This window comes from Sabethes cyaneus, chromosome 3, assembly GCF_943734655.1.
Source record: "Sabethes cyaneus chromosome 3, idSabCyanKW18_F2, whole genome shotgun sequence".
In the NCBI taxonomy this organism is placed as follows: Eukaryota; Metazoa; Arthropoda; class Insecta; order Diptera; family Culicidae; genus Sabethes; species Sabethes cyaneus.
Window position 1 is genome coordinate 2,353,345 of NC_071355.1, and position 16,167 is coordinate 2,369,511.

Sequence of the window (16,167 nt, forward strand, 5' to 3'; positions counted from 1 at the left end):
TCATATTTATTTTGCTATGGCGTCGTATGCTATATTTTAAATTTTGAATAACTTGAATTCGTATGCACAAGCTAATTAAAATTGCATGTCGTCATCTTTCGGGAATTGAACCGCCATCTCCTAATCCATAAGCCCCATCTGCATCTGTAGAACAGACAGTGAAAATATCTTTACACTTGAAGCAGTCGATAATGTCGATAACTGACATATATTTTTGCTGCCAGTCGAATTGCGAAACTCTATGATCTGACAGTATGTGAGCTGTGAACCGAATGAAAGCTTGGTATTAGTTTGTAAAGCCACTTTAACACCCTTAAGTAGCTTTAAAGTAGTTGAATGCTGTGAGCCTAATGAAAGTGTCTACTGGTTTATAAAGCCACTTTAACACCTTTAAGCAACCGTAAAACGGTTCTATGTTTATGGCTGTTTAGAAGCGGATTGTTTGCAGAAAAATCCGCTATTAAGCTTGTTTATCAGCTTTGGAGGAAAGCTGGTTTGGAAAAACTTAAAGTAGCTTAAACATCGCTTGGTCAAACACCATTTGAGTGCTTACTTTTTGCAGCTTGGAACGCCTTAAACCAACTCGTAAACAGCTAGATCAATTGCTGGAGGTTTAATTTCCGAAAGATGACGACATGCATTTGTAATTAGCTTGCATATACGAATTCAAGTTATTCGAAATTTAAAATATAGCTTATGGCGCCAAAGCAAAATAAATATGACGCGTTCCATTTTTGAAATTTAAAAATACATTATTTTTTGGCTGCATAAAGGTTGCTGAGACGTTGATTAAGCGACTGAAAAAGGATTGCAAAACTATTTCTCGTTCTAAAAATAGAATTGACAGCATTGAATTGAATTGATTTTTCAGCTCTTAAACATGTATATTTAGTGATTTTATCAAGCTTCGGGCTTGCTAATAGCTGCTTTCGTAGCTGCAATGGAGCTTAATAGAGGCTTTTGCGCGTTTTTAAATAACCATTTGCGCAAAGCTGGAAACAAGGCGCACAGAGATTATATAAAGGGTGATATCCCAAGTAACAATTTGAGTTTTATTACACTCTTATGATGGCATTCAAGACCAAAATTGGTCATGAAAACCACCATAAGAGTACAATCAAACTCACATTGTTGCTTGGGATAATTGCTTAACAAGTGTTTTTTCTACCTCAAACGAAATAGGTTGTATAAGTTCTTCAATATCGGCTGAATAAGTATTGTAGAATTGTTTACATAAATTTTATTCGATGCATATTCAGTTATGGCTGATAATAATGGTTGCTAAAATATTTAATCAGCGCATAAGTGTTTAGTGGGAGGGTTGATTATTAAGAATATTGACGGGTTATGGAGAGGTTGATGATGCGCCTAATCTGCTTGTGACACTATTATGTGAAGCAGCTGATTTACAGCGCATTCGTTGGCTGCTTAATCACTTATAGAATACAGAGGCGTTTGCTGCGAAGTCTGTCGATAAAGAAGAGTCAAGTTCGAAAGGACGTTTATACCCATGGCTCTATTTGTATACATTCAAAACACACTGTCAGTTATTATTATTAACCCTGTAATATATTTACAATTTTTTGACGTAGAACTACGTCTTACCGCAGGATGTTAATCCAAAATTTGGATTCATGCCAGCGTCACGAAAGAAGGAAAGATGTTGAACGATACAGCAATTATATGGCTTTCTTGAAAGGATTGTTTTCTAATCGCTACATAGTGAAAATCAACAGAAAGCTAATGTTAAAATTTTCCCATGCATTTTCTGTGTCGACGGAAGACGATTACTTACACCAAGCTTGTGTTTGTGGCTGCTGCTGCTGCTGCTTCATGACAGAGAAGCAGAATAACCTTGCGGCGGTTGCGTAGTCCAATCTTGACATGTGGAGACTATTGAAATGACGCAAAAAGAAAAGCAAAGCCATTATCGTGTGCAGAGCCATAGCATGACATTGCGGCGCCCTCGGCGGCAGCCCAATTTGGCGCCCCTCGTTTCCTAAATCAGTGTTTTCTTCAGGTTTATCATTTTTTCGTATTTTTTCAATGTAACAGATTTTCCTGAAATCTCATGTTAAAGCCTTCGATAACAATGTTTCGAAGCCCTGCTTCAAATGGCTTCACAGCGGTTCACCGGCACCTTCGCTATGGCCGATCTAAAGTTAGACGTTGGCATATTATTCAACTCTTTCGTGACCTTGGCGATCAGCTACTTCTCCATTTTGGCAACAAAATTCTTGAAGTAAATGCTCCGTTTCAGCTTCGCCCAAAGATTTCCTATAGGTTGCAGTTGGGGGAGGTAGGAAGATTCGGTGATCGTCGGTACAACGTTTATCTTCAGCCGATTCGTCTCCTCCAATAATCTCTTAGCATAATGAACCGAGGTCAGGTTCGCCAAAAGACCACATCCTTTACACGATAGTTCTTGATGAAGGCGGCGACTTCCCGTAGGTATTCCGTTCTATATGCTCGTATCTTCTTGTTCACTGTAAACCTCGAATGAAACAACAGCGGCTTGAACATTATCTTCTCGCTGATCGCCAGCTACAGAAAGACCATGAGACCACCTTGCTCTCATTCTTCAGTTTTCAGCTTTTGCTGTACGTTACGGTCGCGCAGTACTGTCGGGCGTCCGGACCCAGGCTTCTGTTCAACGCTTCCGGCTTTCTCACGGGGGAGGATGTTGTAAATGCCAGATTGATTCTATTCAGCAGGTACGAAGTGCTTCACCATGTCCAACTTCTTTGCTACGGAGTGGAGCTGGCAGTACGAACAAAGCATCAAGCGCAGTTGTTTGATTGTTTTCGCCATGGCTGTCAACTGATCAACTGATAATGTGGCATTAAAATTACGCCTCCAAGAGCTAGCGTCCTAGGCGGGGGCCAGTCTGGCCAACCCCGGCGCTGTCGGTGGCTTTTTGCTAGCAGCTAGCTACATAATGCTTCAAACAGGCGACATATGCAGTCATGGACTGGTTAATGTAAATCAATTTTCGTGCCTCGACGGTTGCTACCGCGGAACGAGAGGGCAGATAAGAGCGAATATGTTCAGATGGCAAAGAATGGAATTAAATGGCATCTGCACGGTAAATTTTGGTTTTTGATAATTAACAGTGAGAATAAACGTACGCTAAATGAAGCATTAAATAAAGAGTCGCTGATTTTCCTCACTTTGAGAATTACTGCGTTACGTTACATGTACAAATATCTCTTCAGACCTGTTTCCGAGCATGACAACAGTTGCTAACAAATTCTTGCAGTATATGGATGCAATCTGGCAAAAGGAAAGGGTGGCCGCTCACTTTTCTATGAAGTTTCACTTTCAGGACATCAAATTGGGTTAGATTCAATGTTTAAAGGCGATATCGGTTAAATGAAAAGGGTGGTTTACACTTCAACAAAAAATTTTACGTTCAGGGCATCAAATTGGACTAGATTTAATATTTAAACGATAACACCGGTTGAAAACGAGGGGTGGTTTGGCACTCTGGGATACTTCCCAAACACAGTTATCCAATTGGACTCAGTTTACTCGCGTTCGTATCGAATCTTGTTGGGACGAGCGGTTTTTGTCACTATTTCTGGCGTACTTCCCAAGCACAGATATCAAATTGGTCTAGGTTCAATCGTCGCAAAGAATCTTCGACCAATCACGAAGCGAGGATTGTCAGATGGACAATACTTCATTATTTTCAATTTTTCAATAGTGTGTACTTTGAAATCAATAGGTTTCTAGATTGGGCGGTAAGCGTGTAGGGCGCTATATGTCTGCATATTAGCGTTGATAGGAGGAAATGCTTATCAACTTAGGGACTAGATTGACTCGTTTCGTTATCCCTGATTTTTATTTTCAGGTATAGGTAATAAGTTCAAGTTGTCACGTAATTTTCGAGTCGTAAATCTCGCATGTGCATAGTATTTTTCGATATAAATTAAATTGTGGTTGTATATGAGTACCATTGGCATTACTTTAAAATTGTTAAAAAGGTATTGTTTATATCTGAATTTTCGTAATTACTTGCGTTACAAGAGAATTTTTGAATATCCAGGTTAGTCTCGTATAGCTGGTGCTTACATACTTACCTTATCCATCTAGCTCCCCCCATCTACTAACAACAATTCCTTTCCCGAAATACTTGTGAAGATGCAGAGGATTCGCTGGCCTTTAGTAGCAACAAGTATTGGACTAACATTCCTTCCCATCCCACCAGGACCCGCATTCGGACGTGGCCGGCGTCGGTATTGATCAGCATGCAGGGACCTGATAAGGTTGCACAATGAGGAATAGCGTGCTGTCCCAAGTATGCTTTTTCCAGCCATCATTTTGCAATTTTCATCGGTCCTGGTCAATAACGGAGTAGCAGCACACGGGCGGTATCCTATGCTTATGCTTATGCTTAATAGGTTTCTAGATTGGGCTTGATGCGTAGAAGATTTTTCAATCGATTGGATTGGATCGCTAAGCTATTTGCGCTCAAAACCTATCATTTTTCGTGACGCACGCATATTTCGATTTTTCGGAATGACACCCTATCCTAAACCTTACCGTAAGACGTAGTCCTAGGTCAAAAGTTTATCACAAAACGTCGCGACGGTGGAAATTCTAAGGAACGAAACATAACACTATCGGGATTCTTTTGTCACTAAAAGACAATGAAATCCCCTATGAAAAGAATCTCAGAATGCCACAATATTTTGCAGAAAGCAAAACTTCAAAAGATTTGAAAACAAATAATTGCAAAGAAGAAGAACATTTCTCACGATAACTAGCCTCCTTCGATGCTGAATGTTGATTAGATTTACGTTCCACCTGTATTAGACTATTTTTTCGAAATAAACATTCAACTTTGTTACAGCTCTTCGTCCCAAACTTCAACGCTCCTCATGAATCGACTAATTAACGAGATTATTTTCGTACAGTACCAAAACGACAGTCCGAACCCCGAGCCATTGGCTTTTTGGCATACGTACCTCATGCATTCTGCAGTGTTTAGAATTCTATTAAAGCCATCCTATTAGCCACGTTAGTCTCTGTTCTGGAAATAATCTTCAAAATGCTGACGTACAAATGAAAATATAATAACCATTTTCAATAGCGTTTTGGAATTTCGCAGAGAGCTTCACCTTACTCGATTGTTCTATTATCAGAAAACCTACGCTGCAGTAGTTCCGAAAAGGCATAAACCATGCTGAAGCTAAGCTTTCAATGCGAACCTTGATTAGAGCGCTCGGAAAGCCTCGAGTTGGCTTGGACCACCCACACGTACACCGATTGTTATACAAATATATGCCGTTGGACGGAAAACACAAAACTATCCTATCCTATCCTATAGCTGGTATCCGTCCATCGCAACGAGACTTTTCCACCGTCTCAATTGTAGTGACACAGAGCGAAGGATACACCTACTTCCACGATGGGGGTGGATGCCAGGATTCGTTCGCTTTTAGGAAACATGTCACGAAATGGCTCAACCCCTAGCAGGCGGCTGACGGCACAGCCAGCGCCACTGCGTGTGTCATCCCGTATCAAGTCCGTACCGTATATTCTCCCAAAGCAAGGAACCGTCACTTGAGCTGCACTAAAAACTAAATCATAATCCTTTATCACACCCACACGCTGCTGGAAATATAATAACAAATCTATTTTCACATCGAACATTGGCATCGGCTCGATTCTCTGTTCCTTCGGTCGGTTCGTTCGTTCGTTTGCTCATCCGTACACCGACGGACGGACGACCGTGCCTGCAGCGGCCTGCAGCAAGGCTCCTATTCTCATAGTCGTCGAAGTCAGAATCGGAACGGTGTAGCTCATGAAAATCAATACCTCTTTATGCATTATGAATGAATATTAATATTTCAAAGGCAACTTTCCCTGTGGCACACCTCAGCTCAGCTCAGCTCAGCTCAGTCCTACGCCGGATTCCATCTTTCGAACCGTCGACGAAATGACCGTACAACACGACTACTCGATAGGCGAGTAAGCGAGACGGACAGAGCTGTTGTAGCCTTCGCACGTTCGATACGCGCGTTTGCTCGCATACTAGATTTTCGCGAGTTTTCTCAATCAACGCTCCTTGCTGGCTGCTCCGTCCCGACGACAGGCACGCCAAGAGGATACGGTTTCCAACTTTTATTGGCACTGTTCTAGTCGAAAACTCGAAACTCGAAACAAGCTGCCGCACTGTCTTCAATCAGTTTGGCAGAACTTTGCTACTGGTATCACAAGAGAGAAGAAAAAAATCAATCAAATTATTGATGCAATCAATATTACGGTCAGTCGACAGAGCGGCAGAATCAAGTCCCAGTAAGGAAGGATGCGGAGCGATGGATGAATTGAAGATTATAAATTTTAGGAAAAAAAGAGCGGAAAGGTTTACATGTTAAGTTCAACATCCGTTCGCTAACTTCATAGGTCGTATTAGGTTGGTATTGGTTTAGTATCCATCCATCGCATAAACATGTTGAAGGAACACAGCATAACACAACGCAAGGGCCCGCTGCTGGGATGGAAAGATGTAGTGAAAAGGGACAACATGAGTTGTGTGCATATCGTCGTTGCGTGTGCCTCATCAATTGTACCCCTCTTTTCGTTGTTTCCTTTTTCCAACAGCCTTGCGAGCAGGCTGGAAACCGGTCGGAAGGGGAAATGTTTCTTCCACCAAACATGGGCTCAAACGATTTGCGAAATGGCGTGCGTTTCCTGGTAGAGATATCTGTTTACAGGTTTTGGTCGAAAGGTTCGATTGTTATTACAGGGGTACCAGTCGTTTTTTAGTTTTTTAAGTTTTCAAATTTTTATCATTTCGTTCGAGTGGAAAGCTGCTAACGGAACCATTTCTAATTTGAAATTGATATTTAAAACACACAGTTTTAAAAAAGAAAATGTTTCTTAACCATCTAGCGATTCAATGGATGATTTTTGGAATAACACAAGTGGTACCTATAATGACACCAGTCTCCAGTCTTGTAGTCTCCAAGCCGTACTTCTCGAACCTTACTACACATTCATTATTTTTCAATATATCACACAAGTTATAACGAAGGAATTCCGACCACCGATCGTCCAAATTATTTTTTCTATCAACTTCTATCATCCTACTACAGTAGGATTTCGAATTTGGCAACAAAAGCGTGTCGCCTATGTTGCCAAAATCGAAACCGTGCCAAAATCAAGACTCTTTTTCGATATGAAAAAATTTAATGTAAATGCTTTAGAAATTGACTAAATATCATTAATCAACGATTGCAACCATTTTATGTTTAAAAAGTCCGCCAAGAGCTATTCGTCCGGTGCAAATAAGCCTTTGACACCCTGCGGTAAGACGTAGTCCTACGGCAAAAAAAAATATTGTTCGAAAACACATAACTTTTTTTAATGAACATACTGAGGGCCTCATTTTTTCGTCATTTAAAGCATGTATGCAGAAACTCACTGATATTTGAGCATATTTTTAGAAGTGAAACATCTTGTGTTGCCAAAAACGAATACTTTTGTTGCCAAAATCGAAATCCAACTGTACGATGCAGTTCTTGACTTTTGACGTAGGACTACGTCTTTGTTTACTATACTGAAAATAGAAGTGTAACGTTTGGATGAAAGATTTCAAATGCTTATAACTTCTATATTACTGAACGAAACATAACTGTTATTATGTCGTTGGAAAGATAAAATGTCCAGCAATTTTATAATAACTTACTTATAATAATCTTTCATACGCTTAATAATGAAAATGTTTGTAAAAACATGGTCAAATTTCGTAAACATGGAAGGCTAGCGGTAAGTACGAATGACAAGCGGGAGTAGACAGCAGTGATAGCTGCTAGTAAAAGCGTTTCGGTGCAGGATACAATGAATCGATGCCGATAACCTACGTGTCTGTTGCCATCAGGGGTGTGAAATTGTCAAAATTTGGCGGACTAAATATCTATGGATGGCGACAACTCTGAAATAGCCTACATACCGAAAATAACAGCTAGTTATAGTTAAATTATACCTAATAGGCTGTGTTTAAATGCTTTCTGATTAGTTTCAGTTGTTTTAAGATGAATCAATCAGTAAGTAGGTACCAGTACCAAAAGTACTAAAACCAATGGGCGGGACATGGACAATGTATGCAGTTTGACACCCACACCACTCCTCTGGTTGCCATTTATGCCAAAAGAGAAGGACCTCCGATATTTGCATTGAACTTGCTTTGGCTTTGATGTTATTTGTAACCAATGGCCCTTTTAAGGGCCACCAACAAATTAAATGAAGGTTAAATAAAATTTCACGTAATCTGCAATTCGTTCTTGTGGCGTTCCCTTCAAACTACTAAGCTAAAACACTGTAAAGTGCCCTAAAACAATTTTTGCTATTGCTGATGTGTACATCGAAGAGATATTTTCAGCTGAAAGAAAATTCAATTTTATTTTCAATTATTACTTGATCCTGAAGGCCAAAAAGGCTACTGTTTTACCTGGCGCACTGCGAATATAGGTGTTATTGAAATAAAACGTAACTATACGTTTTATTCGTTTATAACTCATACGCAGCTAATATCGATAACAAACGATTTTTTATAAGTTGTGCTTTTGTTATTGTATTTAACTTGTAAAGAGTTGCATAAATAACAATTCAGTTTCACAATAGAATTATTGCGTACTACTGGCACTTGAAATACAACGTTTAAGTACGATATTTTTAGAGATCAAAATTAACGATATTTTCGATACAACGGCGATATTTTTCGAATCCTTTCGAACCAACACGATCCCGCGAACACAACGCATATTCGCAGTGAGTCAGGTAACATAGTAGTTGATGGATGATATTCACATGTATCTTGAAACATTTACTAGGAGCTCGAATATCATGATAATTATGTGCCTTTCGGGACGGAATTTTGGCTAATTCACTTGTTGGTGAGTGAAGGGTTGGTGAGGGCTTTCCGTAGCGCATCTGCTCACTGTTTTAATGAGCCAAGCTGGAGGCGATAGATTCTTATAAACATACACATGTCAGAAATGCAGTCTGCATTAGTTCTTGCTCTAATGATCTGACATAAAGGAATACTTCATCGAGTAAAACATGTTATCAAAATATTACAATATAATGTCAACATAGGCCTACGTCACCATTTCGTGCAACCCTTAGGGCTGTATACCTTCTAGTTTTTTATTTAGGGGAAAGTTGTAAAATGAGCCCCAGTCGGGACAGATCCTCCACTTCCCACTTGATGGAACCAGCCTACTATGCGAGTATGACAGTTATCACATGCTGTAAAACCAAAACAAAAATAAAATTGTTTTCGAGTAGCTTCCGAAGTGGGGTACAGTGGGGGTTGCTGCGGCTATTTTAGGCCCATTTTCTATAGTACTGTCCATGTTGTTTAAATATCCGACAGGACAAAGGATTCATCTTCGCTGATCTATATTCACTCTACACTTTCATATTCTGCACATCTAATAGTAAATTTCCATATGAAATTCCAAATGATTATCATGAACCGCAAATAAACACAATCCTCCCAGAAATACACATAAAAATTATACGCATATGAATAGTATGTGCTAATTTTTCGCTTGCACATAAATGATATGTGTTTGGCACATAAAGATCATTTACTGGGCACATTGCGAATTGAATTCACCAGCAATCTTAAATATGAACCCAAGACTACGATTGAACTTGTCAACGATGGCAGAAACGTGGCACTTCATGGTGAGTGTCTCGTCAAGTAATACTCCAAGATCCTTCAGCTGTTCTACCCTATTCAATTTGGATCGGGAAATTTCGTAATCGCACTCTATTGCGCTTCTAGTGCGATGGAAACTGATGACGCAATATTTCCCCACACTCAGTAGCAATTGATTCCTTACGCACCAGTCACTAAACAAGTCCAGAAGCTTCTGCAACATTCTGCAGTCATCGATTCTTCTGACTTCAAGATAGTTTTTCAGATCATCAGCGAAGAAAAACCTTCCACCTTCATTGAGTAGGAACGCTGTATCATTTATGTAGATACAGAATAGCAATGGTCCCAAATTGCTACTCTGTGGCACACCAGAACCATTTGTAAACGCGGCAGACCGACAGTTGCCAAGTTGTACGAAAAGTTGCCTATCCGTAAGGTAAGTTTCCAACTTGTGGTACACCCAAGTTTCTCCAACTTGCTTAAAAGAATAGTATGATTAACGGTATCAAAATCAGTATAAACAGTATCCACTCATGCTTTGGCGCTCATACTATTTACGCAGAACGATGTGCAATTCACCAAATTCGTTTCTACAGATCGCCCGGGAAAGAATCCATGTTGTAGTGTGCTTATATAGTGCTGGCAGGCTGCAAATAACGTGTCTTTCATAACAATCTCGAATATTTTGGATTCAGCACACAAAGTGGTTATTCCTCTAAAATTTATGGCAAATTGCATTTGTCTCCCCTTTTATAGATCGGAAGCATGCAGGAATTTTTCCAAGAAGTCGGAAAGTATTGCTGCTGGTCAATGGAGATACCAGGCAAACGGAGCATTGTTTTAAAATAGCTGTAGGAATTATACCAGGTCCAGGCGAAAAAGACGACTTGACGGTTTTAATAGCGGATGAGACAGAGTGCTCACTTATCGTAAAAATATCCATGCTTAGTGTATCCAATGGAATATCGCTTAAAGCTTGCTGGATTTGCGTATCACTGATCGTAATATTATTGAAGACACTTGCAAAATGCTGCGCAAATAAATTGCACTTTTCATGAGGCGTTTTAGCGGATGCTCCATTAAGATGTACCGTGGACGGGAGTCCAGTTTCTTTCCGCTTCGTATTAACAAACGTCCAGAAGTGCTTAGGATTCCTTCGGATATTTTGTTGCAATCGCCGCACGTATCGTGTGTACAGAAACTTATTGTAGATACGATATTTCTTACTCGCAATGACAAACCTACGCTTCAGCAACATATGGTACAGTAGATTTATTCGAAACAAGATTTTTATACCAGTTGATAGAATAATAGTTCCTGAATATCGGCGTGTATTTTGGTCTTAATGCAACGCTACTGAATTTGAGTTATAGTCGTGAGAAATGACGCAGTCGCTGCGGCTAAATTGAGCCCATTTTCTATAGTGGTGTCTGTGTCTTTTAAATCCGACCGGCCGAAATAGCCAGCACAGGGCTTTTCAAAAACAGATCAAAAGAGAGACCGATTGATAACGTGTCTGTATAGCCTATATACCGGCTCTTTGAAGATAACTAGTTTTGCAGTGACAACAGCTTGCGGCTTGTGTATCATTGAATCGTACATATACACTACCTCCAGAAGCAAGTAGTTGTCACTCAAATACTAGCTATGTCAACACGATAGAATACTTTCAGGAGTAACTGCCTCACATATTGGTAGTAGTGTAAATAAAGCACCATATGCTGAATATAAAAACAAAATGCTGCAAGTGCTAGTGAATGAAAATTGATTTATATTTTCATATCAGAAGGAAATTTTTGTGTTCTTCCGTGATGAAAAGAAGTAGAATTGTTCTGTCACACCATATTCACAGCTGTTTAGTTTCTAGAATAACGTTGATGACGTTTACCATCATAATTGTGTGTTTTCCAAACCATCATTAAGAGCGGATACGCGTAAGCGATTGCTGCTGGTTTTTCCAGCCTGATTACGTGCCAGTGGAAAAACAGTGGTTTTGATGTTTATTGAATAAAATTTAGCAAGTTACTTACATTTTTATGAAAATAGTTATAACACATTAAAGCTTATGAGTGCTACATTCGTTTCAGTATTGTTGAATAGCGGCAAAGTTTTTATTTGGGGAAGCGCTGGGAATACCGTCCCTACCCTACTAACAACTTTGTTCTCCTGCAAAAAGTGCCATAGCATAAACAAAACGATAGTGACAACAGGACGTAAAAGTACTGAAATCAGTAAAAAAATGCAGCTGGACTCTGACGACCTTCACCTTAATGTGCGGAATGGATCATTGGAAAAGCTAAAAAATTTCACAGATGGCTCCAGCATAGACATGTTCTGTCAAACACACTCGACAAACGTCTGTCAAACTGCCTTGCAATCTGATTGGTCCACCTAAAAAGACCGGTTCAGATTAACCGTTATCAACCGTCAACAACAACGGAACGGCAAGAAATTATGACGTGTAATCTGTATCAGCCTTAAAGTTTACTCCAAATATGCCACGTGGGGCTTTAGTGTCCATCTATCGGTAAGCATGAGCAAAAGCTACCTACAATGATCCATTCGCTCTCTCCCGTCTTCGGCCATCGGCACTTTTTGAATGACTGCAGCCTCGACCTCATCTTCTGCAGCTCTCTTGCTAGGATACCCGCGCGTGGCGGTTCAAGTAGAGTCCTAATATTCCAAGTATCGAGTTTTCATTTTCAATAATCGCGAGACACAGCGTTTCATAAGTCAGCCGCCGCTCCGGATCAGTCGCTGTTGTACGCCGCCCCTAAACTGGGGTACAGCCACGTACTTGGTGAGGAAACAACGATCCACCGTGTAGTGGGATCACAGTCATGAACCGACCCTAACCTGGAAACAGGCGCTCAGGGCTTGCAAGGTTGCACTTTTTCTGTTGGCATACGACCTTAGTTCCCCCCGCGGTTGGTTACCCGATCTCCATTAAGGTTGCTCGTATCTCGGTTGGTACCACGATGAAGTAGGGATAACTGGATAAGAGGCTGAGGACCTGTACGGGGTCTATTTTATGCCTTCTTTACCAACAGGCAACAATACCCTAATGATCCTTAACACCTAATACAGTAAACATCGGAACATTGAAATAAATTTAGAAGTAATACTTGCTGAGATAGATGAAAGTCGAATCGATGCGATAAATGGCTTTGTGTAGTGAGAAATCCATACAGCAATATTCTAGTGAAGACCGAACAAGCGACCCGTGAAGTAACCCCAAATGCCTCGAGGCGTAGTAACCTTTCGCCCCGACATGGGCGGACTATGGGAGGCGGCGGTGAAGAGCATGGAAAAGTACATTAGAGCGGTACTCGGGAGCTCTTTCCGGACTTTCGAGGACCTTCAAACTGTTCTTAGCTAAATAAAAACCTGCTTATAGTCTCATCCCACTCGTCAGTTCCCAGCAAACACCAACTCGTATATCAATGTACGAAAATTATCGTTATTGACTTTTAATAAATTCAGTATCGTAAATATAGTCTAATGAAACGCGCATAAGTTTATATTCTATCGTATTTGATGATAGCAAGTGATTGACCTACGACTTTCAGTACAGAATTGTATAGCATAATAAAACTAATCGCTTTGAGTCGGATCTTATCGCATACAAAGACTTATAAAGTTGAATTGTTAACGTATATTTTGTAGTACGTATATGGCCTCCAAAACAGTACACATATGCTAGTTTTGTGCATCAGATGCGATTTTTCAGGGTGTATATAGGTACATATAACTAATTTATTGCTCTGATATGCATATGAAAATGTTTACTGGGTTATTATCATTAGTCAATTGTTGTAAACCTCTGACTCCTGGACACTTCGTCATTGAGAAACCACACAATTTGCTGCCTGCATCCAACGTAAGCCACATTAAGAAACATCGTATTGACCGTTGGTAACGAATTCAGCAACTTACTAACGATATATGGACTCGCTGGTGGAACGGATATGTAGCAATGTTTCAACTCAGGAATAAATGGGTCCACTTGATTAGACAATTTTAGCCACTCTTTCACTTACTAAAGTTCATTTCCGATCGCCTTTGGCCGTTTTTGAAGACTTCTTCTTCAGGCACGAAGGCCTTTTCGGTTTCTTCTGTTGCTTATATCGGTCTTGAGTGACAATTGATCCTTTGACACGATCGACATCGAACTTTGAGACTCACATGACTAACTAAAATCCATTTTTGCTAAGAAATGGTTTAATCTTGTTGTCTAGTTTTTCCTCCACTTCGTAACAAATTCCTTCAAGGAACTCTTTTTTTCGTACGTTTTGATAGCACCCGTACCGATTGAACATTTTTTTATGCGAATGACAATGATTTACTGTACAATAATCTGTAAATTGCTCTGATTCGCCAGTAAGCCTTAGAAGTACTGGACTGGGAATTTGAAGTCACGCCTAGAAAATACAAAGATTAAGTGTATCCCAAAGAAAGTATATTTAGGGACAAAAAAGTAATACTAAATCATATACCTGTGAACAATATAAAAAAAAATATGTAATTTAGGACATGTTAAAATTAAATCTTTACAGCATCGATACACCTGCCGAGGAAAAATGTGTTCCCAATAAACCTCCGTCTGCCGCCGTAGAAAGTAATTTCACGGTTAATTTGTATTTTTTTTCATTCTCTCACCCTCTCTCGCTCTCATAAATTTACCTCTATCTTTGCTTCTATTCCAGGTCTGGTTTCAGAACCGCCGGGCCAAGTATCGCAAGCAAGAAAAGCAATTACAGAAAGCGCTCGCCCCCTCGGTGATACCGTCCTGCAACGGGATGATGCGAAACATACAGGGCTACAGCGTGTCCCGAGGTTATCAACCGTATCCCCATCCAAACTCAATCAATCGATATCCGCAGGTGAGAATCGGTTTACGGTTTCTGCATGCCCAGCCCAACCCAGCCTAGCCCAGCCACCGACCGACCGACCGACCGCGTTTGCCGTGCCATACGTTGACCCGTTCATCCCTTGGCAGCCGACGAGCGTGCTCTTTGCGCGTGACGGTGCCGGTGCGGTGGTTCATTTGACGGTCGGTGACTTTAATTTCGACTACTAATCGCACAACACCTTCTTCGTTCATCCCATTTCCAACAGGATCTCTTCCAGATGGGTGCCTCGTCGTATCCCGGCATGACGCAGCCATTCTCTATGACGCACGGCTCCAACATGGGCTCGGTAGGCGTTCGCCAGGATTCCATGGGTAAGTTCAACTCAACACGTCGCCGCCACGGTAACCGTTGACCGTGCGCCTGCTTCGATCTGGCATCTTGCAAGAAAACTATTTCCGAGCTCCATCTTCTTCGAATATATATTGTTAATTGAATTAGTGCTTGAGTTTTGCGCAACACGAACTCCAGGCAGTGGCACCGTGTTCCGAAATGAAAGTTGTAACTAGGAAAGTTCTGCCGCCGCCGTCGTCGTCTTCTGCCTCAAGCCGAAAATGTGGCACAAATGCAGCATCCTGCTGCTGCTGCTGCTTCCCACCGAACGCAATTGCAGTGCGAAAAGTTGCGCCTCATCTTCCTAGAGGTCCTACCTACTTGGGGTAGCGTAGCTCGATTTGTTTGCTTCCGCTCGTGTTTCCTTCAGAGCCTTTCATGGCAAGATTTCTGCCGACCCGGATTCCGGCGCAAGTCACGTGCAAAAACGGGATAAACACCATCTCCTTCCTGACGGTGTTATCGGCTGTGCCGTCCCAAAGCGCACGGAATAAATAAATGTATAAGCCGAAGGAAATTCGATATTTGCACCCGAAGATATTGGCTCCAGCCAAGATGCTGGTTGCACAGCGCAAAGACTTGACGTTTTGGCGTTGGCGGTAGTGGATTCACAGAAAAAGAAGAAGGAGAAAAAAAACTACTGAAACACGCTTCTGATGCTGTTTTGATGTTCTGACGCCGAGATGCGAAATACCTATACCAACCGTCTCGCAGCAACACGTCTTGAGGAAAATTTGTCATTTCCGCAGGGCGGTAATGTATAATAAATTGACGGCACGATTCTGCGCCTGCTGCGTGTCGTTCGGTGTTTTGATACGGGGCTGGCAGAAGGAAGAGAAGAAAAAAAAATGGTGAAAGCGTTTAAGTATTTTGGGCAGCACATTTCTAATCCTTTGCTTGTTGGAACCGTAAAATTAGCTTTCGGTCTTTTTTTTCTCAATTTAGATTAGTAAACGCTAAGTTTTGTCGGTTGTTTCTTAAATGAAAATTGATATTTTCAATTTTTCTTACTTAAATTTGCGGTTATTGGTTAAAGATTTTCTGCTTTTGGTTTTGATTCTTGATTTTACATTTTCTACTTTCGATTTTGGGCTTTTGTTTATCGATTTTCGATAGTTGATTTTCAATTTTCGGTTTAACTTGTCCGATTCTTGGTGCTCAATTTTAGATTTTTTAATATTAACTTCAGAATTCTCGATTTTTAGTTCAAAATATTTAATGTTTTTCATTCTGATTTTAATTTTTCGA

General features: G+C 40.6%; 1 protein-coding gene across 1 annotated transcript in view; it reads left to right on the top strand.

Annotated features, from left to right (window-relative positions):
* LOC128744401 (homeobox protein unc-42) overlaps positions 1–16,167 on the top strand; it is a 79,918-nt gene that overhangs the window by 55,465 nt on the left and 8,286 nt on the right. The window contains exons 4-5 of the mRNA XM_053841396.1: positions 14,383–14,559; positions 14,795–14,930. Coding sequence (XP_053697371.1) covers positions 14,383–14,559; positions 14,795–14,930 — 313 coding nt within the window. The remainder of the gene's footprint in view (positions 1–14,382; positions 14,560–14,794; positions 14,931–16,167) is intronic.